At 50.3% G+C, this 27,823-nt stretch overlaps 1 protein-coding gene across 2 annotated transcripts in view; it reads right to left on the minus strand.

Moving 5' to 3' along the window:
* Positions 1 to 3,372: 3,372 nt before the first annotated feature.
* Positions 3,373 to 27,823, minus strand: part of LOC311527622 (testis-expressed protein 2-like) — a 39,562-nt gene continuing 15,111 nt past the window's right edge. For both annotated transcript variants that reach the window (XM_084641793.1, XM_084641794.1), the window contains exons 2-12: positions 25,233 to 26,620; positions 24,103 to 24,303; positions 23,376 to 23,703; positions 21,824 to 22,065; positions 19,764 to 19,910; positions 18,162 to 18,261; positions 15,469 to 15,601; positions 10,204 to 10,341; positions 9,319 to 9,531; positions 8,755 to 8,875; positions 3,373 to 7,595 (exon numbers count right to left, since the gene is read on the minus strand). In XM_084641793.1, coding sequence (XP_084497919.1) covers positions 7,470 to 7,595; positions 8,755 to 8,875; positions 9,319 to 9,531; positions 10,204 to 10,341; positions 15,469 to 15,601; positions 18,162 to 18,261; positions 19,764 to 19,910; positions 21,824 to 22,065; positions 23,376 to 23,703; positions 24,103 to 24,303; positions 25,233 to 26,594 — 3,111 coding nt within the window. In that variant the 5' untranslated portion in view covers positions 26,595 to 26,620 and the 3' untranslated portion in view covers positions 3,373 to 7,469. The remainder of the gene's footprint in view (positions 7,596 to 8,754; positions 8,876 to 9,318; positions 9,532 to 10,203; positions 10,342 to 15,468; positions 15,602 to 18,161; positions 18,262 to 19,763; positions 19,911 to 21,823; positions 22,066 to 23,375; positions 23,704 to 24,102; positions 24,304 to 25,232; positions 26,621 to 27,823) is intronic.

The raw sequence follows: 27,823 nt of genomic DNA on the forward strand, positions 1-27,823 counted from the left end.
CCTAAGCTGTTCTGTCTTCTTCTGGTGCCGTTATTAATGAGCTTAAACTAGTCCCTGTTTTCAGTGTCTGGTGTAAGAGGAGTTTGGTATCAGTCAATCCCAGAGTCTTCTCCCCATGTATTGAGATCCACAGGGCTGCTGAGAAGACAGTCATGGGGGAAACTGGTCCAGTGAGACTCTGATCCCTGGAGATGCCTTTTCTTAGCTGAGCTGTATAGGGGTCTGTTGGGGACTCAGGGACAACCCCTAGATCCTGCCCTCTAATTCTTTCGTGCTGTCTAGGGAATGGCCATTGGCACTCTGAGATACAAGGCATCAGTTGTGCACTACCCTTGCTGGCAGTGCAAGGAGAAGCCGTTTTCCCCTGGCTGTTCCCAGAAATGAGATGACCGCGCAGCTCCACGCAGGGCTCTTTACAGTGGGCATAATAAGCCTGCTCTGGGATTCATTAGCTAACTGCCCCTTTTTAAAGTCAATCAAAGTTTTGCTATCGACTTCCATGGAGGGAGGCTTGGGCCCAAAGCCTGCCCTCAGGTCACCAAGTTCTCCCGTCTTTCCTGCTATACTGGGCACAGCCAGGAGTGGGAGGAATCCTCCTGCAAGCTGCAGAAGAAGCATGTCAGAGGCACTCCTGCTCTACCGGGAGCACCAGCTGGGGGATTTTATCTGCAACTGAGATGCTGCCTTTGCTTTTTCACTCCCAGGTGAGACCCCAGCTGACCAGGCTTCCCCTTCCTCCTCAGTGCCTGTTGGCTGGCATCTGTTTCAGGAGAGGAAAAGAAGAGCTGGCACAGATGAATCCTACAAGGCCTGGAAAAGCTGGGCATGTCAGCAAGGCTGGTTCTGCCCTGCCTCATTTGGGCAGGATGATTGCATCTTTCATAGATTCCTAGGGCAGAAGGATGGAAGGGTCAGACAAGGTATTGGAGAGGATTTTTACTGTGACTGATTCACTAGTATCAGTCACAGTCTGCTTCTGGCTACACTGATCTGTGAATCCAGAGTGACTCCACTGACCTCACTGGAGCTACTCCAGATTTACACTGCTGTATCCAAGAGCAGAACTTGGCTCAGCATGATCATATGCATCATGGCTTATGTATGTGACCAAGGACAAAATGCAGACTGGGTGGAAGTGAGTACACTTCCTATAACTTCAGTGGAATGCATATTCACGCATTCCAAGGCCTGAAGGGACCATTGTGACCATCTAGTCTGACCTCCTGGGTAACCCAGGCCAGAGAACTGCCCCACAATCATTCCTAGAGCAGATCTTTTAGAAGAACATCTAATCTTGATTGAAAAATTGCCAGTGATGGAGACTCCCCCACTACCGTTGGTAAGGTATTCAATGATTTAATTACCCTCACTGGTAAAACTTTACACCTTATTTCCAGTCTGGATTTGTCTTGCTTCAACTTCCAGAAAAAAGGGTCCAACAAGGAGGGGATACTTTTTTTTGGAAGTTGAAACTAGATGAATTCCTTGAAGAACCTGCTTTTCCTGGACAGCAGCAGTGGAGAGTAAGAAGTTCCCCAGGAAGCCTTGTCCCCAGCTCCAGACACACTTGCCCAGTGCTACTCGGTGCTGGTTAGGCCTCAGCTGGAAGACTGTCCAGTTTGGGTCACCAAGGTATAGAAAGGAGGTGGAGAAACTGGAAAGGAGCCAGAGGCAAGCGACCAAGATGATCAAAGGGGTGGAATGCAGCCATATGAGCAAAGGCTAAAGGAAGAGGGTGTGTTTAGTTTAAAAAGAGGAGATTAAGGGGGGATATGAAAGCGGTCTTCAGATACTTGAAAGGCTGCCATAAAAAGGATGGAGAAAAGTTGTTCTCTCTTGCCACAGCGGGCAGGACAAGAGGCAAAGGGTTCAAACTACAGCACAGCCAAGTTAGATTAAATCTCAGGAAAAACTCCCTAACTGTAAGAACAGTCGGCCAATGGAGCAGACGCCTCGGGTGGTCGTGGAAGCTCCTTCACTGGAGGTTTTCAAAAGGAGGCTGGACAGCATCTGTCTGGGATGTTTAGACCCAACAAATCCTGCATCTTGGCAGGGGGTTAGGCTAGATGGTCCCTTCTAACCCCATGGGTCTATGAGCTACTCATCCCTGGATCTCAAGGTGGTGGTGGGGGAAGTATCCATTGTACAAATCGGGAGATGGGGGAGTTAGAAGGGGCTCAGGATTGTGCCAGTTGCAGAAGGAGGGGGAGGCTCCCATTGGTACTGATTGGGAGGGTAAGAGAGATGTCCTTTCATGCAGGACTAGTCTAAAGAGATTTGTGCTCACATGCCTCAGGAGGGAGGTGGGGGGAGGGCTCTGGCTCCCTCCTGCACTGTCGCTAGCTGACATTTTACCCAGCTGATTACAAGGGAAGACAGGCAGGAACTTTGCTGCTGCAGGGGCTCATGAGGATGCAGCTTTGTCCATCTGCGTTGCTGCTTGTCACAGGCCTTTGCTGGGGGAGATGAGAAGTGAACGTGGCTGGGACGGCGTCATCACCTGTCACAAATCGTTACAGAGCCCCAAGTCGGGCTGGCACCCAGTTAGAACAGAACAAAATGAGCAGAGAACAGGAGAGGAGACTGGCTCGTTATTCTCCGAAAAGGACGCTGAGCAATCAAAAATCTCTCCCTTGTGTTTGAATGACAGGTGTCCACCCTAGCGTGGCCCCTCAGAGCCATGATCATAAATTTATAGATTCCAAGGCCAGAAGGGATCATTATGATCATCTAGTCTGACCTTCTGTAGAACACAGACCAGAGACTTCCCCCAAATAATTCCTAGAGCAGATCTTCTAGAAAAACATCTGATCTTGATTTAAAAATTGTCAGTGATGGAGAATCCCCCACAATCCTGGGTAAATTGTTCTCATGGTTAATTACTCTCACCATTACAAATTTACACTTTATTTCCAGTCTGAATGGTGTGAGGTTAGGCCACCATTTGAACTCTGTGATACTAGCATGGGAAGAGAGAAGATAGCCCTGGATCTGTTCAGAGGACTTCAGCCCACTTCACAAAGTCGTCAGTAATATTTCGTGACCACTCCATAAAAGGTAGGAAAAAATATTATTTTTACAGATGAGCAAACCCAGGTATATAGATTGGAGAGTTGGGAAATAGCCAAAGCTGGGAAGAGTTTGTAAACTAAGGGCTGGGGGGAAAGCCGACAGGTTTGGAGGACCATGTGGGGACCTCAGACAGACACATCCCTTGGTAGTGGTGGGGGGTATTGAGATTTATTAAAGGGGATACTCTATATCTTAGTAAGGAGGAGAGGATAGAAGTTGGTAAAGTACAGGTAGGAATGGAAGAGAAACAGTCAAATAAAAAAGAATCCCATTCAATTACATCACATGAAGGCAGACAACTAAATATTGACACATTTTATAAGTGCTTGTATACCAATGCAAGAAATCTAAATAATATAATGGGTGAATTTGAGTGCCTGGCATTAAAGGAGGATATTGATACAATAAGCATAACAGAAACTTGGTGGAACAATAATAATCAATGGGACACAGTAAAACCAGGTTACAAAATATAGAGGAATGACTGAGCAGGTTGTGCTGGGGGGGAGTGGCACTATATGAAACAAAGCATAGAGTCAAACACAGTAAAATCCTAAATAAATCAGACAATACCACAGCATCTCTATGGATAGAAAGTCTATGCGTGAACAGTAAGAGCATAGCGGTAGGAATTTACTACTGACCACATGACTAAGATGGTGATGCTGACTGAAATACCTGGGAAGATTACAGAAGCTACAAAAACAGAAAATCCAATAATAATGGGGGATTTCAACTATGCCCCTATTGACTGGGAACATGTCACCTCACAACGGGATGCGGAGGTAAAATTTCTAGACAGCATTAATGACTGCTTCTTGGAGCAGCTAGCTCTGGACCCCACAAGGGGAGAGGCAATTCTTGATTTAGTCCTAAGTGGTGCACAGGATCTGGTCTAAGAGGTGAATATAACTGAACCGACTGGTAATAGTGACCCTAATGTAATTAAATTTAACTTCATGGGCAGGGGGAGTAATACCAAAGAAACCCACCACAGTAGCATTTTACTTCAAAAAGAGCAACTACACAAAAACTAGGAGGCGAGTTACATGAAAATGAAAAAGAACATGAGTGAAATGCCTGCAAGCTGCATGGAAACTTTTGGAAAACCACCGTAATAGAGGTTCAAACAATAGGTCTTCAAGTTAAAAAATAGTAAGACCACCAAAAAAGGGCCACCGTGGCTAAGCAACACAGTAAAAGAGGCGGTTAGAGGCAAGAAGACAGGGTTTCAAAAGTGGAAGTCAAACCCTACTGAGGAAAATAGCAAGGAACATAAATTCTGACAAGTCCAGTGTAAAAGTATAATTAGGCAGGCCAAAAAAGAATTTGATGAGCAATTAGCCAAAGACTGGAAAACTAACAGCAATTTAAGTACATCAGAAGTAGGAAGGCTGCCAAACAATCAGTGGTTCCACAGGATGATCGAGGTGCTAACGGAGCTCTCAGGGAAAAAAAGGTCATTGCAGAGAAACAAAAATGAATTATTTGCATCCGTCTTCACTGCAAAGGATGTGAGGAAGATTCCCACACCTAATCCAGTCTTTTTAGGTGAGAAATCTGAAAACCTGTCCCTGACTGAGGTGTCAATGGAGGCGGTTTTGGAATAAATTGATCAATTCAATAGTGATTCACCAGGACCAGATGGGATTCACCTAGGAGTTCTGAAGGAACTCTTTTGTGAAATTGCAAAACTACTAACTGCTACGGAACCTATTGTTTAAATTAGCCTCTGTAACATTGATTTTTAAAAAGGGCCCCAAAGGCAATCCTGACATTTACAGGCCAGTAAGCCTAACTTCAGTACCAAGCAAATAAAGAACAGAATTTATCATTCACATAGATGAACATGACATACACAGTGTGTTGGGGAAGAGTCAACATGGCTTTTGTAAAGGGAAATCTTAGAAAAGAGACAACTAAGGAGGTATAGCCCCTTCGCATAACACAAGAACCAGGAGTCACCCAATGAAATTAATAGGCAGCAGGTTTAAAACAAACACAAGGGAGTACTTCACACAATGCAGAATCAACCTATAGAACTTATTGCCAGGGAATGCTGTGAAAGTCAAAAGTATAATTGGGTTCAAAAATAAGTTCTTGGAGGACAGGTCCATCAGTGGCTATTCGCCAAGATGGTCAGAGACACAACCCCATGCTCTGGGTGTCCCTAAACCTCCACCTACCAGAAGCTGGGACTGGACAACAGGGGATGGATAACTCAATAAATTGCCCTGTTCTATTCACTCCCTCTGAAGCATCTGGCAATGGCCACTGTTGGAAGATGAGCTACTGGGCTAGATGGACCATGGTTCTACATCCTGGTCTTTAGTGAGTGGTTGCAAAGAAAAACCACACTGAAATGGCAATATAGAGGTGAAGCACAATAAATATAACTGGAAAACAACAACAAACACATCCCAGGCTGAATCCCTGGTGGATGAATGCAAACTTTATTGCTTAAGTTGGGCTCTTCTCTTACACATCCACCCAGTCTGCAAAGCCCCTTGTTTTAACAGGGTGCCATGATGTTACTTGACAGAATCTATTACTTTTATTGCATGGAGGATCAAATGGTCCCACTTCGTACCTCATGCTGTAGTCCAGATGGGCGCCTTTCATCCTTGTCCCGTACAGGGCTGGTCCTCTTGGTGTTTTCAGATGCTTGTGGCATTGCTGGCGGCTGAGACGCGTCTCTCCTGAAACGCGCCACAGCGAGGAAGCCCAGAGCAAACTAAAATGCCGGTAGGAGACTACTTCTCTCTGTCTTGTTCACTGCAAGGCAGAGGGGGCCAGCTTCAGTGGGGCACAGGCCTCGTGCAGAGGGGCTCAATACCAAGGGAGCCCAGGTTTCTCCTGCTAATGGCCCCATCAGGGGTCACTCCTGGGGCAGAAGGGAATCGGGGCGCAACGTCTGTGAGCGTCAGTGAGGACAAGGGCAGGCCAGGGAAGCTGTGCCAGCTGGAGAGTTAATCCCTTAATGCCCGGCAGTGGTGTCACATGGCTGGTGCCCTGCAAAGCTTGACAGACACCACTCAATCCCCCTCTGACATCTGCTCCACCGGCTTCCCGATCCCCGCCTCCTCTGCCGGCTGGCTCGCTCCAGCCCTCCATTTTGGGGCTCCCCCAGGCCAGGGGTGGGAGAAGAGGGCTGTTGCTGTCTCCTCCCCTGCTTTTGACCCATTAGAGGTGCTGCCACGAGCCCTGACCTGCACAGGGCCTTGTGCCCAGGCATTCCCACGGCCTCCTGCATTCCCCGGCACAGGGTGCACTGCCTGGGTGAAGGGCATTAGCTGAGGAAGGGCTGGACCCGGGCAGCTGACAATGCTGCCTCCCTTTTTGTCTACAAACCGCTCTCTCTCTCTCTGGGGCTCATAGGACTTCCCCTCCACTCCCTTCCCTCACGTACTGAGCGCTCCCCCCCCCTTAGGTATTGGGAGGTTCACCCCTGCATCCCTACCCTCTGCCCCAACTTCGCCTGCTGAAAAACTCAGTGGATTTTGACATGTGACTATTTCAGCCCCTCCCTGCACCAGTACTGCCTGGTTACCATCAATGGCTGCTTTCCCCAGTCTCCCCCTTCAACTAAACCCCTGCGACAGCCATTGGCTGGCCAGGAGCAGGGTTCTGCATCCCTGCCTGTACCTCCTATGTGCTCTACCCCAGGCTGATGGGCACATGGTCCTCCCTTCCCCAGAGCCAAGTAACCTCACTGTTATGTGTCCAATCTGTGTGGATGCCGTAGGGATACCCACAATTCCATTCAGCCTTCTGGGTGGTGGTGAGACTCAGAGTACAATAAAACACTTGTAGGGGCAATGAGGGTTATGGGTGTTTCGTCTGTGTTTCAGTTCATTTCCTGCCTGCAGTTTTCCTGGCAGACCCGGCTGCCCATTTAAAGGGTGTCCAGTGCTGATGCAATAAGCTTGGGCCATTTCTGATCGCAACGTCTGATTAACACTCCTTGGACTTCAGGCAACCCCCTCCCACCCCGGGTTTCTTGCACCCCCCTTTGTAAAGCAGACAGTGCTGAGCAAGTTCCTGCCCCGGCTGGCACAGAAAATGCCCATCTGGCCACAAGGGAGTTGTATTAATCCAGAGGAACCTGGTGGTGATGGATGAGCCACCTGGAGTTTTGTATGCTTGGGTGACTCCAACTTGCTCCTCCCCTGGGGGTGTATGTTTCTGTCCTTAATGTTCTGCATCATATTTGAAGAAAAGGCTCCTTTGCTGAGCTGGGGGATGCTGAAGACAAGATGGAGAGATGAACTCGGAGACTTCAGATCAGCATCTTGGCTCCTGTGTGGCGACCAGTGGCCTGGCCCAGGTTAGCTGGGCATCTCAGCAAATCCTCCAGAGTTCTGCCAAGTGTCTTGACCCAGCCAGTGGGTCACTCTTCAGAGCCGCTTCTGGCTATCCGCTGGAAGGTCCTTGAACGGCCCCTCCATGGAGGGCTGGGGTTCCAAGCCGGAGTGCATGATGGGAATGATGAGATCATCCATGTTTGGCATCACTAAAATTTTCTGAAAAAGGGAAATTGGACAAAATTAAAACCATGGCATTAAAAAAACCTTCAGAGGGACAAAGCTGGGATCTCTAAAAGGCTGATTGGTACCTGTTGCTACTGTCCCACTGCGGCTTAGAACCTGGGATCCAGCTTATGATCAGCAGAGGTGGAATGGAGTGGTTAATGCATATGTGCAGTTCTACTTGCTGGACGCAGCCCTCCCCGGTTTAGAAGGGCTTTTTCCCCCTGCCTAGTGGCTAAAGATCAATAAGAGCTGTAACCCAATGGAGCATCTCCTTCAGCTCACTGGGCAGAAGCCTGTTTTCGGATCAGTAGGTCCTGTTTCCCATGGCAGCAGATGTACATGACCATAGATCTGGCAAGACAAGAAGACGTGGCTTTTCCTTGCTGTGGTTGGCCATTCTTAGAGTCAGGGTTGCGTACTGCTCAGGAAACTGGCCACAAGGAGTTCTTAAACCCTCTGCCCTTCCTAGCTGGTTAAGAAGACACTAAAATCCTAGCAGATCACGCTGGTGCAGGGGGCTTTGGGAACTTGCAGCAGATCTTTCCACCTAGGACTTGCCAATGGTCTCTGACCAGAAGCCTAAGAATAAAAGGTAGATAGATAACAGGTCTAACAAGGGACACAAAAGAGAGAATAACTTGAAGCATGTAGCACCTTCAAACTCTTGGAGATGCCTCTAGGAGCTGAACTTGGCTGAATCTCTTTGGGATGAGAATCAGCTGGTCGGCTCAGGAGCCAAGGCTGTCTCACCAGTGCCTTCTGGTTTTAGCTGGGTGGGGAATCCTATGAGAGCAGCTGCTCCTGGAGCACTTCATTGGTTTGAATCAAACCTCTAAAAAGTTTAAATCATGTTTCTCAACTTTCCAAAGAGGCCCGAGTCCAGTTCGGTTTTGGTTCTCTCCAGATTGGCCTGAACCAAAACTTGGGCCCGAACACCACTGAATTTGGAGATGCCCAAACTCTATCTCCTTCTTTAAATGAATCAAAACCCTGGATCTAAACACTGCCCAAAACTTGAGGTTTGCAACATCTGGCCCCAGAGTTTGCAGGCCCATCTTTACATTGTTTAGGTCCCAGTTGTCCCATCCTTGGTTCTGATCCATCCCCAGTGCACTCATCATTTCTCTCCCAGTGCTCTGGGAGCAGGTACCTGGAATTCATGCTGCAGCTTTCTCTCAATCCATTCCGTGACATGGATGAAGGTGACTTCCCGCTCGCCCAACTTCGGGTGGACTTTCAGCTCCAGCTGGGGAGGGATTCGGAAGCTGTACCTGGAGGGGGAAGGAAGGAAGCAGAGACCATCACAAACTCCTTGTGCCCCTGCACACGTGGCCTGGGGAGCACAGTCTCTGTGGCCTATACAGCTGTTGGCATCTGCTGACATTGCCAGTGAAAAGGCCAGTTTGAGACACTTGTCCATTAGGATGTGGGCTGAGACCCACTGAACAACCATCAGACTGCAAGAGATTTTGGTCACTAGCACTACCTGGTGCTGGATTTGGATCCATGACCTAGATGGGAAAAGTGTGACATGGCTGGCCCAATCCCCCGAGCAATCTAGTCCTTGTTTTGGGAGAATATTTCTGCCCATGTTGAGTTCCCTAATCCTAAATTTCAGGCCGAAACTCCCTGACCATGTTCCACTAAGCTCTGGGAAGTAGAAGCCGGGCTACGCGGCAAATCACCGCGTGGTGGGACACAAGGACGCTCCTACCAGATTCGGTCTGTCGGGGGTGGAGGAATGTTCACAGCCAGGGTCCCGGCCAGCTCCTGGACCTCCACAGTCAGCAGCAGCGGCGTGTTGGACACCTCCTCGATCTTCTTCTTGATGAACTCGTTTTCAGCGGCCTTCTGGAAGTACTTGGACTTGGCGATCTTATCCACGAAGCGCAGGATCTTGCGGCTAGTGCTGTTGCCGCCCCCATGGCTAAGCAGGGGGAAGAGGGGAGTCAGCGTCAGCCTGCAAAAGGGGGCTGCTCCAAGGCAGGAGCTAAGCTGGGGCCTCACCTCACTTGGTCCCCACCCCATTCATCCTGGGGGCACCTCTCGCTCCCTGTCAACCCCCCCATCCCCGCAGTCTGTGACTCCGCGACATTCCTCCAGCAGGAACAGGCCACCCTTCTCCTTGGCTCCCAGGCCATGGAAATCCATCCAGCAGGAGGTGCTGGAGGTGTGAGCCTCACACGCTCCTACGACTCTTCTCCTTCCTGATGAAGCTATTAGGGAAATCTTAAGAGACAATAACGTGCTTTTGCAGGGTGTCGGACTCAATGATCTAGCCAGCCAGCAGTCCCGTGCTCATCGTGGGGTGTCTAGGGGCTGTGATCCCGAATGGCTCCCCACAGGCAGGGCTAGCTGAGGAGCCCCTCTTCTGAGAGGGGGTTGTTTGACTGGGATGCGGGAAACCGGGGTCCTGACTCTGCCATGGCTTCATTGGGGGGTCTTGGGCAAGTCACTTACCCACTCTGTGCCTCAGTTTCCCCATCTGTGAAATGGGAACGATGAACGTGACCTCCTTTTTAAAGTGCCTTGAGATCTACTGAGGGAAAGTGCTATAGCTGGATTAGGGATTATTATTATTTTATTAGTAATTATTTACCCTTCAGCAGGAGGGGGGACGATCCTCTCTCCCAGGGCTCCAGAAGGCTCTGCTGCAAGGACGTCTTCCTCGTCGGAGGAGCCGGCGCTGGAGGACTCTGCATCGCTGTCTGCCAGCAGGATCACCCGAGGCTTCGCCCTGCAAGCAGAGAGGGAGGATGCGAGTCCCAGTGGGGGTCCTTGTGCTGTGGTACCCGCAGGCTGCACGGGCCCTGACCGCCAGCCAAGCCTTTACCCACGGCTCTTTGTGTTAGCCCCCAACATGCCGGCGCTCTCTCTGGTGTCAGACGGACAGATGCCAGCAGCAAAGGCTTTTGGGGCTAATGGCACGGAAGCTAGTGCAGCCTCATGGCCCGGGCGTCTTCCCTCTAGCTCTGCAGCATGGGCCAGGTGCTTGGGAAGAGGTGCTGGTGGCAGGGACACACAGCAGGGTCACGTCTGTTTGTTATACTAGGATGAACATGGATGCAGCAGGGTGGCCTGGCCCTTTAAAGGCTACAGGCCCGGGACAGCCTGTTATCATTTTGAACCCAGACCCAAGGCGTGGTGGGACCTACAGTTCCCAGGACCATGGGGAATTGTAGGTCATTCTAGCCAAGCATGCTGGGAGGAGGAAACAGGATATAAGCAGATGTCTGACTCTTCCCCCCTAGGACAGAGAAGAGAGCAGGACATAGCAAGGTTTGCAGGTATGTGGGGGGTGGGGTGTGTGCGTGCGTGGATTTCTCTGTAGAAAGAAATATCTTGGAGGGCTTGCAGGCTTCTCTGCAAAGGGAAACAGAGAGAGAGGTCTTATCGTTCCCTGTAGACTGGCAGGAATCCTGGAGAAAGTGGGGGAGCAACTTGGGATTTGGACACTGGCCTGCAGGGGAGATTGGGTGGGGAGTGTGTGTGTTCTTTCTTTGGATCTGATTTGTCTGTTGGTTTTCCTGCAGATTCCTGCGAGACAGAGCAGGGAGTGACTGGAACAGGGTGGTCTGGTGACCCAGGGCAGACTGGGGGAGACTTCATTTGGACTCTCCTTACCCCAGCATGGGAGGAGTTTAATTTAGCTGTAGGATTATATTAAACTAAGAGCAAGAGGGAGAGGGGAAACTGAGGCAATGGCCATGTCTGACAGAGGAGAGGTAAGAACCTGCTACAATGGGCTCTTCTGAGTCAGTTTCTAAGGTGAGGGGGGTTAGTGGGACTTGACAGGTCCCTGGAGCTTGAAGCAGAAGGTGGGACTTTCCAAGCTGCTATTAGGGGTGAGAGTTTGGAGATGGATGCCCAGCCAGGTCCCATTAAAGGGGGTCTGAAACTCTTCCCTGTGCTTTCTAAATGCAGGAGAGTCTGGGCAGCTGGCTGGCTTGGGGACTCCAGAGCCATCTCCCATGCAGGCTGCCCCAGCTGGGTTGATCTCACAGGAGTTCTTCATGGTGCTCGCTGGGTTTGCCAGTAGATGGTGACCCCAGCTGAGGCCAAACGGATCATCCTGGCATCGTGCCTTGATCTCTCTTATTGCACGGCTTGTGCTGATAGCTGGGGCATGATCAATACCCACCCTGCTGCCCCCGAGCTGTGAAGTTCAATGCAACACTCACCCCTTTCCCTGCAGGCAGCATTGTTCTCTATTTAAGTCCTTTACCAAGGGATCTCGGCTTTAACTCCTCTTTAAGAAGAAATGCCTGGTGACACTGACCTACATGCAGTGTCAGGCTGGGGAGGAGTTTGCAGGGGGAATGCAGCCTGCCAGCCTAGTGTCCCCCCTAGAGCAGTACTGGGGGAGGCAAAGGGAAGGCCACTCCCTTCCGGAGCACATTGTTAAAATGCGGCTAATTAAGGAGGCTTGTCGCTACCTTTCCTGTGTCAGATCGATCCCATCTCCTTGCCAGGGCAGAGCGGTTCTGCAAGGTGAGGGATTTGGAGTGGTAGGGGGAATGCACGTGTTGTAATCCAAGCCACGTAGAGTCATCTTGGTTCTGAGGTATCAGAAATTCAGTGAAGCAAAGAGCTTTGGCTCCAGTTGCAGAAAGATTTAATGCACCGCTGAGCATGACGTTAAAGCTTTCATCGAGCTGCTTTCTCTCCATTCCCCTAATGTGTTTTCTCCATTCATCCAGCCTCGGTCTCTCTTCTGTCACTCCCCTCCCTGCGGCTGGTGCAAGAGCCTTCTCCTCTGCAGCACCTGCCAACTGGAACAGCCTCCCTGGATCCCTCTGGCTCCTCATCACTCTCCATCCCCTTTCAAATCACAGGTGAAAACGTATGAGGCCTAGCTGAGCCCCAGTGTAAGCGGGTGCACATCCAGGAATTTCACTGTGGGAGCTGAGCCAGGGCTGAATTTGGCCTGGTCTTCTCACCTTTGCTGTATCTCGCGAGAGACAGAACCTCTGAATCTCTCTCCTTGTGCTATTTGCGATTTATCTCCATAAAGCACTATGGGGATGTGCACGCCCTGCTGGGATGTACCGCTTTCCAGTATCCCCACCTGCAAAAGCTGCAACAAAGCAGGAGTGACCGGCCTTAAAGTCAAATGCTACCCCTGGATCCTTAAAACGCAGCCCCTGGCCACCTCCTGCCTGTGCAAAGCCAATCAGCTGCCGGGCCTTAGCACAAGGGGGTCCTGGTCTATGACATTTACATCTATTATTTACAAGATGAGCAAGAATTCACTGGTTCCTTTCCTCCTAGGAAATGTAAAAGCAAGGGCAAGCACAGGGCCTGCTGCTGAAGGATGCTGGGTACTGGATCCTGGGTACTGGGTACCACTGGAGTCCATAACCTGGACCACTGGGTACTGGGTACCACTGGAGTCCATAACCTCACTGGTTATGGACTCAGTGGTGTGGAGGGCTCGCAGCATAGCAGCCACACTTAGTAAGGCCAGGCCTCCCTTTAACTTGCTCAGGGAGTCGCTATCTTGCATCCTGGGGCCGAATGAGAGGATGTTTGTCCTGATCAATGCACCTCTCGCTGCAGTTCTCCCTAGCAGGCAGAGGGAGTGGGGAGTCAGGTGGATAATTCTCTAGGCGAGCCATGCACACCACAGTGTCTCCATAGCAGAAGCAGGTGCTCGAGTGGCAGGCCGAGCCCCGAGCCCCAGCTCACATTCTGGCCCGGAATGGCTCCATTAAAAAATCAGAGCAACTAATGATCTGTCAGCAAATGTACGGCCGAACAAAGCGGAGTGCTCCAGGATCAGGGGTGACAATCTGGCCTCATCAGACATCAGCTGCTAATTGACAGTAAGTGGCATGAGCCCCGGTCATTCCTGAGTCAGCTAGACATGTGCTAAGTAACAACACAGGCAGTTTCTCCAAAAGGCAGGAGAAAACCCAGTCCCGTAACTTGTAAATAAGCCAATGAGGGGCCAGCAATTTGTACAAGTATTTCAACAACAGACTCTTCCAATAGTGCTAACTACATCCCAGCAGATCACTCTCTGATGAATAGGTGAAGGTTTGCAACACGCTCGGAGAAGGATGGGCCATGTGCATGTGATTAGTAGGATTCATTGCACTATCATTACAAGCAGTTGACAGCCTTGTTCACGGCTGGTAAAGTACAGCAAAAGGCCAGGCTAGTGCAAGTTTCCTCCATTCCATTGTCTCAGAGACAAGACCATGTAAGTGGGCTACAGCAGATCCAGTTCCTGAGCTTAACCAGCCCTTGGCTTCTCAGCTGGCTTCATTGTGAACACAAGTCCACCAGGAGCTAGACCAAGAACCACCATCTTATTTCATATACTTCCAGATGTTAAGAAGAGCACTAGCAACCTTGAGTTGCATTTGAACCCAAGAGGGAGAGGCCAGAGAAGAGAAGACTGAGGGGGGACATGATAACAGTTATCAAGTACATAAAAGGTTGTCACAAGGAAGAGAGAGGAAAAAATGTTCTTCTTAATCTCTGAGGCTAGGACAAGAAGCAATGGGCTTAAATTGCACCAAGGGAGGTTTAGGTTGGACATTAGGAGAAACTTAGTAACTGTCAGGGTGGTTAGGCACTGGAATAAATTGCCCAGGGAGGTTGTGGAATCTCCATCATTGGGGATTTTTAAGAGCAGGTTGGACAAACACCTGTCAGGGATGGTTTAGATAATACTTAGTCCTGCCATGAGTGCAGGGGACTGGACTAGATGACCTCTTGAGGTCCCTTCCAGTCCTATGATTCTATGACATTTGTCCCCCTGACCCAGTGAAGCAGACTTCTTTTTGAAGAGCAGGACGCAGAATGGAGCAACAGCCTCGTTCCTCCTATGCTTGTCTTTCCCCTGCTCTTTACGTTATCTGGAGTAACTTAGAATTCATCCACTTCTGGGCTGTCCCCTCTCCTCGCCTAAAGCTGGTCATGTTAAGAAAGGTTTAACTTTCCAGCCCATCTGTGCTTTCAACAGGGCCCAGGTAAATGGAGAATGAGGCCAGGGGCTCTGTGCCCAGGGGCAGGGTGGGAATAATACCAGGCCATGAGAACATTCACAGCTCCAGACAGAACGTTTTGTCCTGATTTAAAAAAAAACCCAAAGTGGCACGTGGGGAGGGGGAAGATTTTTGTTTTGATCACCAATAAAATGATTAGAGATTAGTACAAGTCCGGAATGTGGCTGTCAGCTAACTCGAAGCACAAGCTGGTCATGACAAACAAGCCACAAGCAAGTGCTTCTTATCTTTTTATTTTATTAATGACTCTTTCCTAGAACTAACTTCCCAGCTGTCTCCATCCTGCTCAGACAAATGGCAATATTCAGCACAGATGGCCTGATAAAACCCTCCAAATGGAGTTGATTTATTTTCATTCGACTTATTCCTTCTGCCCCAGCTGGATGATATGTGACTCTGGACGGCCTCCACTATCAGACACCTTGTCCCATTGCTCTGCAACAGTCAAGCTCTTCTAAGATGCTGCTTCAGATCAAGACTGACCAGGTTCCTTCTGATTAAAGCACAGAGTTAAATCCATTTGGCCTGTGTCACCCGGCAGGGAAGCGGGCTGTTGATGTGCAGCTATGCCGCCCGCAGAGCCCTGTGAGGTGCCCTTCAGACCCATGATTTTGCAGACCTCACTGAATTATAAAGCCCTTTCTGTTCAGTGTAGAGACAGAACAATGCAGCGTCCTGGATGCCTTGAATTAATACACAAAGGCTTCATACTCACGTCCAGACTCAATGCTCCTACCGAGCACGGCTACAGAACCGACTACCTTCTCCTGGAGGAATGGTTGGACCAGGGTTTCTCCCACCCTGATGTCGCAGGAGTGAAGGGCCCAGTAATGCTTTAGTGACCTTACCCTTCCCCACCAGCAGCCGTCTGCCCACTCTCCTCCGCCGATGCCTCTTTCCCCAGCTTGCACAAGTTCATCTTCGTCTCCAGTGTCATCTGTAGGGAGCCGTTGTAGATGACTTCGACGTCCACCCAAAGCCCTGCAGAGAGGACAGGATGCAGGTGACGCATGGTCCCATGAATCTGTGGTGTCTGGGAGGATGCTAGGTGCCTGCTACAAAGCCTGATTTGAGAGCTGGTATCGCATAGGCAGTACCGGTGTCCCAACACTGACTCACTCCTTATTTCTGACCGGGCTGGACCACCTTTTGGGAGGAGAGGGAAGCTCAGCATCTATCTATCCAGCCTTCCCTCCCTCAGCCCCGTCGTGCCTGCCTCCTGGTTCGTGACTCATTATGTCCCTTGACTGCTCTGCTGAGTTCCCCTGTGGGAACTGGGCTCCGGTCACTGACCTCTCTCACGCAGGCCCCTGAAGAGCCACCGGAGGATAACAGCCTTTAGTCACGACTCTGGATGTGAACGGGTGACACAGTCTCGAACCACTGGAATCTGTGGAATTTACCCCGTTCAATCAACCACCCTGGCCTGGTAGCAGCTTCCTTGCTTCTTCCATCATAGAGGAAGGCTGCTCTGGCGGCAAAGCCCTAGGCTGAGAGGCAGGAGGTGCTGGGTTCAATTCCTAGCTTAGCCACTGTCTCCTGGGGTGAGTCACTGAATCTCTCTGGGCCCCACCTGTGAAATGGGGGTGAAAACAATTGCTTTCTCCCACCTTCTGCATGAGTGCGTGCGTGTTTCTGTGTGTGCATGAGCACATATAACCTCTAGCTTTGTGGGAACCCAATCCCGGTTGAGGCCTTTATCCCGGCATTAATAATGCAGGATCCCTGTTCCACACATTGGGAAACGCAGCAGGTTCTTGTGTCGCCCGGAGCAAGGACTCCACTGCACTGCACTGGCTTCTGGCTGCACAGAGCAATTATTACTGTGCCGGGTCGGCCGCTGGCAACAGGAAGATGGCTTTGTTTGAAGGCTCAGCATGGCCCCTTTATTTCCCCCTCCTCTGTCCCCTTTACACTGGGAGTGTGGGTGGCGGATCGCGCATTCCCAAGCGGGCTGAGAGAGAGCTGGGCCGTGAATGTTTTGAGCCCCTGCGTGCTCTCCCCTGCTTTATCGGAGGCTGCACAGCTGGAATGGAGACTGAGGCGCTGGTGGGAGATCTGGAGGGATGCGAGGGGACGTGCGTGAGGGAGAGGGGGATAAACACTCGCTTGATTGCTCCACGAGGAGGAGTCCCTGGCAAACTGTGTGTGGGGATGAAATATTAATCCAGCATCTCCCATTGAATGAGCTCCTAGGGGGGATGACCTTTCTGAGAGGGGGATGACTGGAGACATGGGAGGGTTAACATGCTGCCACAGCTGGGTTGTGGGATGCCTGGGACAGAGAAAGACAGGCGCCACTGTCTAGGGGATCCAGCGGCATCTGCCCCAAATGCTCCCCATTTGGGGGAAGGGTTTGTGACCTTCCCATACGACCTTGTTCCAAGCGGTGCTTCACTGCGAGTGGCTAACCCCTCTGCTACCCTCAGGCTGGGTGCCACGTGACTCTCCAAATGGATCAAAGTGGGTGTGGGCGTGGAAGCACTGGCTGTGGTGCCCGAAGGGTTAATCTGGTTTAATTCCCGCGCCCTGCCTGTCTTTCTTCACACCCGGCCCCTCCCCATGCTCCCTCCTCTACTCCAAGCCTTCTCTTTCCCTGTCCCTAGAGTCCTGGACTCTAGAGTCCTGGACTCTTCTGCCACTTGACATGCTTCTTCCTTTCCCCTAGGAGGCTGCCAACTTGCCATTCCCCCAGGGCTGCCCTGGGATGACACCTAGCAGCGTTGACAACTGCCCTTCCCCATCCTCCCACTGCAATGGCCCCCGCAGGGAAGGGGCCAAATGCAGGGGGTTGGTTTTGGGTGTGTTTTACTTGCCCCGTTTTCCATCATGGCGAGGGGCTCTCACTGTCCGGGGGGGGCGGGTTCCTAGTGTATAGCACCCCCAGTTATACCCCTCCAGTTCAGAGTGGCCCCCATTTGTAGCTGTCTCAGTTTGGTTCGAATGCCCACTTTGGGTTTTCTTTTGTCAGTCAATTAATGATGGAGGAAGGTTCTGGATCGACAGTGCTGGAGATCAGAGGCCAGAGCACAGGGAAGCCCTGGGCAGCAACAGTGCAAGCTTTTCCCTTACAGCCCCATCAACGTGTCACCGCCCTGACCCGGAGGGATCCCTCCTAGGAGTGACAGCAGAGGTCAGTCTCCGTGGAATACTGAACTGTAGGATAATCTGGTTGTGGGTGCATTAGCAATGCCATAGGGCCAGATCCAAAGCTCACGGAAGTCAAGGTAAAGCTCCCATTGATTGAATGGTCTTTGGATGAGGCAGGCAGGGCCATCACTGTGGTGAAACCAAGCTCGTCTCAAAGAGTTGCCACCAAGTGACTTCTACAGACTTGTTGCTCTAAAATGATCTTTGTCCGTGGCCGATGGGCACAAAGCCTGGTCAGTTTTCACGGGGGTGCTTTAATCTTCCCAAAACATGTTTTTAAAAAAAAAAAAGTCTTGAACCCAGTTTCTACGTTAATGCAACGTGATGGGGCTAAGGCCTGGTGCGAATGCACTGAATGGGTGGGTGTGGGGGATGCTGTTGGGACCCTTACCTCGGTTATCGATGATCGGACTGGAGGCACTGAGAACGAGGGGGATGGATGTCCCCATGTCCAGCTCGGTGAGTGTGAGCTCATTCATAAAGTACGGGAGCTAGGTTGGAGTGAGAACAAACGAGACCGATTAAACCCAATCTCCTTCCAAGCAGATGCAGAAGGGAAGCTGCTTATCATTAATCAGAAATCAGAAACGAGGCTACTGGGCTGTTTAAAGAGGCTCTGGCCTCGACAAAGCCGTCAAAGTAGGATGAGCATTATTCCAGCTGTAAAAATGAGAGCTGGGTAAGATCTACTGGGTCCATCCCCCAAAGCCCAATGCAGGATTGTTTTTGATAACAGTTGGTTTCTGTAGGTGTTGTAACTGTTACATTTTTCTGCGTCCCAAACAATTCTCCACACAAACTGTGCTCCAATCTAGCTTTTTTTTTAAATTATTATTTTAAAGCCACCTCTGTCTCACAGGAATAGACTTGCTGGATCCCTGGGGTTAAATTTTTAATTAAAAATGTCATTAAAACTGGACAACTCATAATCCAGTGAAGAACAGACCTGGGGGAGGGCAGAGTAGAGAAGCCTTTAAGAGAAGGGCTCCCCAGAATGTCTGAACTTGTACCCCAGCTAATACATGCTGCTTGTCTACTAAGGGCTCCCTGCTCCATCCTTGCTGGCTTAATGGGTGGAGCATAAGCATCTCCAAGCACTGGAGTGCTCATGGAAGGTCCAGTATGAGGCCCCTCCCAAAACCAATCTACTTGAAACCCTTTCTAACTGGTTTCAGATGGGCACATTTCCCATCATGCTTTGTCTCTGCCGTGGAGGGAGGCCCTCTGGGGGATGGGGGGGAGAGGAGATTACCTTCTCTATAGCCCAATTTATCCTTGGCTCTCTCAGCAAGGAGGCCAGCAAAGCAGCCCATTGTGCTAATAAAGGCTTTTGTGGTATGGATGCCTGTCCCACTAAGAACTGATCAGCTTGTGCCCAAAGGCAACCAGAGCCAGCAGCAAAGGGCTCTCCGTCACTGCTGTCCCAGGCTGAGTTTGAATAAGTGCTTCCCAACTGCGCTGTTAATTCATAGACTATAAAGCCAGAAGGGGCCACTGGGATCATCTTGTCTGACCTTCTGCGTAGCACTGCCCTGAATTGATGTGAGCTAGCGTGTGTCTTTGAGAAAAGCATCCAATCTTGATTTTAAAAGAGTCCAAAAATGAGTTCCTCCTTCCCTAATAAACCCTTTAACTTTAATGATGAACCTGGGTTGTAAGTTTTCCCACCAGTGAAAGATTTGAGAAAGCTGGGCACATGAATCACCAGTTCACAGAGCATCAGTTAAGTCTTTGGTCCATATGTCAGGCTTGACTGCATGTATAACTTGACTGCCAAATCCTGTTCCCATCAAAGTCAGTGGCAGAACTCCACTGACTTCCGTGAAGGACTTGGTCCATATGGTCCTAAAGGCAACTTGATGGATGCATCACAACGCTCTGAAAAATACCAGAGCCTGGACTTTCCCTTCAAGTCCCATTCCCCAGCCAATGAGACAGGTGGAACACCATGAGGTCCTTCTTCAAGGGAAAGCAAGGATCCATAGCGTCTCACCTTGATTTTGCTTAACTTCTTCTGGATCTTGTTTGACACTTGGTCCATCCAATATTTCTCCCTCAGGAAGTCCCAGAAGATTCGCCCAACCAGTGCATTCATCCAAGCCATGGACAGTTCACTGCTACCATTCATGTCCCTGAGGAACTTAAAAAAGAGCGAGCGAGCGAGAAATAAGAATGGCCACGTATATGCTACAGAATGAATGAGACCCACAAACGCCAAAGGGTAATGTAAGTATCAGATCAAATTAGTGTACAGTAATATCCTTGACACTCACATACTATATTTAGAAAAGACTATATATATATATATAAAAACGTATCCCCAAAAGACCTGATCCCCAGGGCCGCAGCATGGAAGGTACAGAGCAATGAGGAAACCAGCTGTAGTAACTAAATATACTGTACATGTGAGAGGGACATAACTATAGGCTCAGGCATGTAGTGTGGTCTAGTGGTTACAGTAGGGGAGTGGGCAGAGAAGAGGCTTGGAATCAAGTCCCATCTTGGCCTCTCTGTATCTCAGTTTCCCCATCTATAAAACAGTGAGGAGGGAGATGAGATTCACGCACTTTTCTAAATCACAGTATAAGGGAAAAGGATGGTGAGGATGATGATAACTTGCAGGTGCTTCCCATTTACAATAATGAGATCATGGGCTGAATAAACTCTGAGACTGAAGGCCCAGGTGCTTCTGGCAAATACCCAAACTGGAAATCTGGCCGAAAGGTGTGATCTCACTACACTTCCAACCCAAAGAGGCTCACAGAAGCATCGAGACTTTCAGGTGCTTCTCTGAACAGCCCTGCCAAATCTTATGGGGTTTGCCTGTCAAGGGACAGGTCCCAGACTCTGATTCATTATTGCTATTAGAAAAGGAGGACTTGTGGCACCTTAGAGACTAACAAATTTATCTGAGCTTAAGCTTTCGTGAGCTGCAGCTCACTTCATCAGATGCATTCATCAGAAGTGAGCTGTAGCTCACAAAAGCTTATGCTCAAATAAATTGGTTAGTCTCTAAGGTGCCACAAGTCCTCCTGTTCTTTTTGCGGATACAGACTAACACGGCTGCTACTCTGCAACCTATTATTGCCATTGTTTATTAGTTGTATTCTCATAGCGTCTAGGAGTCCAAGATATTCACATAGGTCAGCTCTTCAGTTTCTGTAGAGACATGAAAGACATGGTTTTCCCTGACAGGGAATGTGCTGTTGCTCACGTCCTTCTGCTTACACCTGAGACAGGATCTGCATTCATTCTTTCTTTCCTATTAATAGCTGAAAGTCTCAGAGAAGAAAATACCATGAGACAATGAAATGGGATTCCAAGAAACCCTTGAGCCAATAAGGAAAAGCTAACAGAATCCATGTGTCCCATCAAAGGACCGCACTGCTCTCAAGGCTTGAAGTTAATGGGAAAAGAGAGTGATAGATCAACAGAGACTGTCCTGAAGTCAATGAACCCGAAGGCTCTGCCTTATTTTTCAGTGGGTCAAAAATATCCTTCCAAGAATGCAGCCTGTGATGGAGGAATGGGTAACATGTATAAGACAGGGACATTCTGAAGTGTCTGGAATGATAATTGATTCACAATTAGCAGAAATTAATGTCTCTGGTGACTAAGTTGCCATAACATGACTCATTCTTTTTCAGGTACTTTATGAGTCTTTGAGATGATGCTGTGGTCCCAGTTATAAAGCAGGTATTAACTGAAACACTGGTACTGATCTACCCAGCTCTTGAGAACACATCCCCCAAGAATTTACGGGGTAAGAGCCATTTCTATTAACCCCCTGTTAGTTCTTTAGAAACGTTGCCTTTGTTTAAAGCATTGTCAGGACGTGCAAATGCGGAGAGGTCCTCGAGTGGTTGTGGAATTTGGCCATATGTTGGATGTCATATTGACACAGATAGCTTGGGAGATTCTAGTTCCAGGCTAGAGGGCCTAGAAAGGATCAAGTGATCTGAGGGGCATGGAAAAATCTTTTGTGAGAATTCATGTGTCTGTTTCTCTAAGCATCTGGATTTCTTGCCAGACTATGCCGTTAGCTCCACTCACCTCTTGGGGGGTTGGGCTGCCCATGGCGCTGTGACAAGGGCTCTGGAGGTGGCTGGTGCCCGTTTCTGGCTGGACTAACTGGGACATGTAAGTGCTGTAATCTAGAAGAATCTTCTCCCGGAGGGTCCCAGCTAGATCCTTGGGTCTGAACAACGAAGGGACGTCTTCTGTGCTTCCCCAGCTGATGCCACTGCTGCAGATGCCCTTTCCTGAAGGGCTGGAGAGCTGGTTCGGACCGAAACCTGGGAAACAGAAACAAATGGAGCTAGTGCTCTGGCTGCGTTCAGCTGAGATGAGTGGAGAAAGGAGCGTGGCAAGCAAATGGCATACCGCAAAGCCAGACGGATGGACGGACAGACCCATCAACACTGAGGGTAGGTCTACACTTCAAGCTGGGGGAGGTTTTCCCGGCTGGAGGAGACGGACTCCCGCTCGTGTGCTGTAAGCTGAGTGAAGCTTGGCGGGGCGAGCAGCGGGAGGGGTCAGCGTCTCAGATGGGTACATACTCAGGGCAGCTAGCCCCCTCTCACCGCCATGGCTACGCTCTCTGTATAGCACACCAGCTTGATCAGAGCTAGTGCAGAGATGTCTCCTCAAGCTGGGAATCGCCCCACCCCCAAAGCTTAGACACACTCTGAGATACAATTGTGCATCTAGGAAAGGAAGGCGTCTTTCCCTGCCCAGGAGGAAGATGCAGAATGCCTGAGCAGTGATAATCAGATTTTTCTATTCAACTTCAAAGCATTTGCCACACTTCAGCCAGTTAATCCTCATAACCCCCCTGTAAGGGCAAGGGGTATAATTAGTTTCATTGCACAGACAGAGAAACCGAGGCACAGATTGGTGCAGCGACTCGCCCAAAGCCACAACAGGAGTTGGAGCCAGGTTTAGAATTCAGAAGTTCCTGGTTCCTAGTCTGTTGCTCAGGCCACCAGACCATGCCCCCGTCCCAATCACCGATGCAATACACTGTGGGCACTCTGCATATCTCTGCAGGTGAGTGAGGCCTTGGCTGGCACATCCAGCTGTTTTCAGCACCCTTTGCTGCATCTCAGTTGGGGATAGTTGTTTCTGGAGCTGAGCGAGCTTTGCCATCATGGACAACGAATCCGGATTGCAGCCCACCGAGCTGAATCAGCGTCTGAAGCTAGTTGTTATTTATCTCAATGTAAGGACTCTTACTCAGAGTTTTACTGGTTGCCATGAATATTGAGATTTTAAAAGCCTGGTACCTTCCAATAAACCTGCCATGGAGAATGCCAGCAAATCTGTTGCTAAAGAGTTGCTGAAAATGCTTTTAGGCTGGGGCATGGTTGAAGCTGATCGGTCCATCTACCACCAGATAGCCCCCTCTGTCTTTCTCCGGATTTAGTGCTCGCACAATTGGACTCAACTCCTTTGACTTTAGTGGGATTATACCTGTTTACCCCCATGGTGGATTTAGCCCACAGCAAGCAGATATAAAGCCCATGGCTATAGAAGCGACCTCCTCCATTGGATTATCTGTATTTGCCTAAATGCAAAAGAGGCCACCATGGGTTGAATGTTTTACCGAATTTGCCTTCGCCCCAGCTGGCACTCTGCACCTCGTGACAGTCCCGTTGGGAGGCTGTCATAAGATGTTGGAACCACTCTTCTTTGTCCCTTCCTGTTCTTCCAAAGAGGTAGAGGGTCCTTTCCCGGAGGTCCCCTGGAGGCTTCAGGGGGACGTCCTGGCCTGGTGTCCGAGTCATTTTCAGGCTTTCATCTCTTGGGAGGTCCGTGTCATGCTCATTTGAGCTTCTGAAATTCTGGTCCTCTTGGTCTGGAAACAGAATGCAGATGGGATATTTCTTGTTCCACATCCTTTTTCGGGCCAGGCCCGGTGGGAAGAGAAAAACCTGCAATACCAACAAATGCTGTCAGGCAGGGAGACTATGCCACGGGGACACCAAGCCGTGTAGCCTGGTGGGACAGGGGAGATAATCACATGGTGCATCCAGCCACGGGGACTCTCTTTAATGGAGGCACAGTGAAGGAAGAGCAATGGCTTGGCTATGAAGAGTCCCAAGGGCCAAAATGGTCCAGCTGGGGTGAGAAGGACTTACCAAATGTTCTCACTGAAGGCCAAAGCTCATCCATGATGTGGCAGGATGAAGTCCAGCATTAGGCCTGTACCACCCAGCCCCAATAGGACGAGTTCAGATTCAAGGCTACAGCCGCCTGTCTTGGCTCACTTTAAACTAGATGCTTTCAGCTATTCTGTGGGGACTGTTTTATCTCCTCTGGCGGCGCCCTACCTGGGCATTGCTCATGTTGTAGTACCGATGGCTGACAAAGGCCACGTCGAGGGTTTCTTCTTCGAAGGCGGCTCGGCGTGGGACATTGTTCTTGGGGTAGGAGAGCTTCATGGCGGTGCCTTCCAGCGTCACAAACACTGAGTGAGTGAGCGACGGGTGGTAGATCTCCGGGTCGTAGAAATACATCTCATTCATCCAGCTCTGGAAGGGAAAGTCTGCATGAGATTACATCTCGCAGCCATGTCCAGCTAGTGAATTTACTGTGGGACCAGCTGTGGTATGTGCTCCTTGCTGCCTACAGTGTGACGGGGATTGTTGTGTGAGCCGGTCGCTTGCACTTGGGAAGGGATTGCTGTGACACGCCCATGAGAAATGTGCTATAAAGTAGGAGGGGATGAGCGTGCAGGTAAGGTGTGGTGTGGTGCGGGCGTGAGTTGGAATGTGTGTGCATGCACGCGTGTGGGATGGCCTGGGGTGCACGAGTCACACACGTGTGCGGGGAGATGTGTGTGCTGAGTGGCGAGGTGGAAGGGGTGCGTGTGTTCATGGAGGTGTGGGAGTGAGCACATTATCTTTCACTGGCGTGGGGCCACGAGGACAAATAAAGTGCAGCTTTACAACAGCGACACAGCAAATTAACCCACGGCCCCCAGCCCTGCTCCCCTGGAGACGAGAGGGGCTTCACTGCCCTACCTCACAGGGGTATGTGGGGATAAATTCATTGTGTGGTGCTGGGGGATCATGGTAGTCGGAGCTCTAGCGGGACTGAAATAGACAGACACCAGCTGAGCTAAAGGAGGACGCTGGCTGGGGATTTGCAGTGGGCATGGTCGTCACACGCACAGAGCCAGTGGATTAGATACACGCTCCAGCAGCCAACCTGGTCCCGAATGTCTGGGGCCCACAGGGGTTCCTGTCGCAGCTGGGGTGCTGCCCTGTGGTGGGCGCTGTCTGCCTGCACCCAGACACCGTGGGGATGATCAGCACTCGGAGCACGGCTACCCGGCCCTGGAGTCGCACGTTACAGAGCCGCAGTCTGGATAACTGCTGTCCCCCTAGAGCAGACTGGCACAGTCCGACCCCTGAGCAGGCATCACCCCCTCCCCCCCGCCCCCGAATGTATCTCATACCTTGAGGATGTCTCGTTCTCGTGGCTTCCTCGTTAGCAGCTCCGAGCGCCGCTTGTCCTGCGGGGACTGTCCCCGCCGGGGAGCCAGGGAAGGCTTTGGCACAAACAGCAGGATGACCAGAAAGCCCAGCACAAACCCACAGGCCAGTCCCAGGCAGAGGCCCGAGAGGTAAGGGGGCAAAGGCAGGATGAAGTAATTGTAAGCCAAGATGGCAATGCAGGCGAGGGTGTTGCATGGCACTGGGCTGCCAGGCTGGGCTGGGAGGAGCTCGTCCAGGGGCTGCCACAGCTGCGCCTCCTCCGGGCCGTTCTCGCTCTGCTCCACTTCCACCACTTGGATTACGTCTCCACAGGAGCAGATCTCGTACCGGCAGTTCGAGGCGGGACCCCACTTGTGCTCCAAGGGGAAGCCGTCCTTCGCCTGGGTCCTCTGGATCGCTTTGCTCGCGTGCTCTCCCAGCCGGTCGCTCTCGGCTTTCCCGGGGCTGGGCCCAGCAGCCTTGGCGTCCACGCTAGTGCAGTCCCCACTGTGGCTGGACGGGGAGTCATGGACGTAAGCGCTGGAGTGGGGCAGTTTATACTTGGCCGAGATGCTGTTCTCATCCCCGATGATTTTGCTGAGCCTGCTGAGGGGTTCCTGCATGGCCTCGGAGAACCTCCTCTTTGTGTCTTCAAACTTGGCCTCCTGCGCCCTGAAGAAGCTGCCTTTGCTCTCCGAAGGGGAGATATTGGGGGAGGAGGGTGCTGTCCTGGAGTCCCCATGTCTGCTCTTGGGCTGGGTGATCTGCCTCCACAGTTGCACGTTGAGCTTCGAGTCGGATTTGGACTGCGTCACCTCGGGCTCCAGGTGGGAGATCTCCGTCGAAATGGACTTGACCAAGTTCAGCAAGGGCTGGGGCTTGAGAGGGCAGCTCTCCTTGGCTTGTATCTCGGTCGACAGGGACTTCACTAAGTTAATGAGGGGCTTGGGGCCCGGGGAGCCCTGCAGATTCGGGGGGGCAATGGAGCTCTGTGGAGAGAAGCCAGTCAGGTGATAGAAGGGGATGTCGGTCAGGAAGCCCAGCTCCGGAGGAAGAGCTGGAGGGAATGGCCTGTGGAATGAAGATCCAGGTTGGCGTTTGCACTGCCCGGTGTCCACATACAGAACTGCATTTTCAGGCAAATTGGCAGCTCCTTCCTCTTCGTCCTTATCCAAGGTGAAAATCAACTCACTCCCATCCAGGTTTTCCCAGTCCTCTTTGCTGCTGGCGCTGGCGAACTGGCTGGTTATCTCTTGGGAACTGACCATCGGGTCTCTTTGCTGAGGCGAGCCCGGGGGAGAAAAGCCCTCTGGCTCCAGGGAAGCTTTGGCGTGACCAGCCATTGTTTACATCTCTGCTAGTGTTGGTTCTGTAAGGAAGGCACAAATGAATCCAAGTGGGTCCGAGCCCAGCTCCTAGGGCCCAATTGACATCACTGTCTAGGAGAACTAGATGGAACGGGAAAAAAACATATAGGGGACACCCCCCCGGCCCCCACCTGAATAGGTACTATGTGCACGGTGTTAATATGGAATGTATTATACCAAATATAAGTGATGGGTAATCCTGGCAAATTGTATTATGCTGATTCTTGCTCATGTATGCTACATATTCCACAATATCTTGGAGCAGTATAACAGCAGTTGTTCTAGGCAGATAGACAAACTGCAAAAGTCAAGACACAGAAGTGTTCTACCCTGGCACGGGTAGGAAGTGCCTTCATGGCGCACCAACTTTGGAAAGGTGTGTTTCCAAACAAGAGAGAAGAGGGGCTCAAAGGAGCACCAGAAAAACAAGGTACACAGCCGATAGGCGATTTTTTAGTCTTGGGGGATGTGCATAGTTTTATGGCTCCAATCTTGTGAAGACGTATACCCGCAAGTGACTTTACTCACATGAGAAGTCTTGCTGAATTTCATGGAACTACACATATGAGTTAACTTATTCACATGCGTAAGTCTTAGCGGGGTTTGTAATTTGCTGTCACATGCACACGAACAAACAACGAGGCCCAACTCCTGACACACACACAAATAACACTGACACACACTAGCCTGGGTGCGTTACCTTATTCCACCTACTTTTAAAAAAAATGCAACGTGGAATTTCATCTATCGCTTTTTTTTAAATCCGTTGTACGTTAGAAATGATGCCAGAAATCTAATAATTCTATTTGTGTTTTGGGGGCAGTTTACCTTACAGCACTATGATTTATTGGTGGTGACTGATCTTCTTAGTCTCTTATGGCTAATGGAAGAACAAACCGCCAAGTACTAAACAGCATTATCTTACTTTTCTAATTGTGTTGCTTGCTTAATAGATATTTGAGTTTAAGCCAGAGCTACCCATGTGTTCCATTAACTTTCCATTGGCAAATGGTTTTAAAACTGTATCTATGGCCCCAATTCAATTAAACAAAAGCTTGTGTTGCAAGAGGGAAAAAAATTCCATAATCTGAATTTTTACTAGATTTACAAAAAGTTTAACTTCCCCCAAAACTACTTTGTTTTACCAGAGAATTTTCTAAGTCATCACAAAATATTGCCAAATCGCTCCATCCAAAAATATCAGA

The sequence above is a fragment of the Lepidochelys olivacea genome (genome assembly GCF_965140295.1).
Source record: "Lepidochelys olivacea isolate rLepOli2 genome assembly, chromosome: 10".
Lineage (NCBI taxonomy): Eukaryota > Metazoa > Chordata > Testudines > Cheloniidae > Lepidochelys > Lepidochelys olivacea.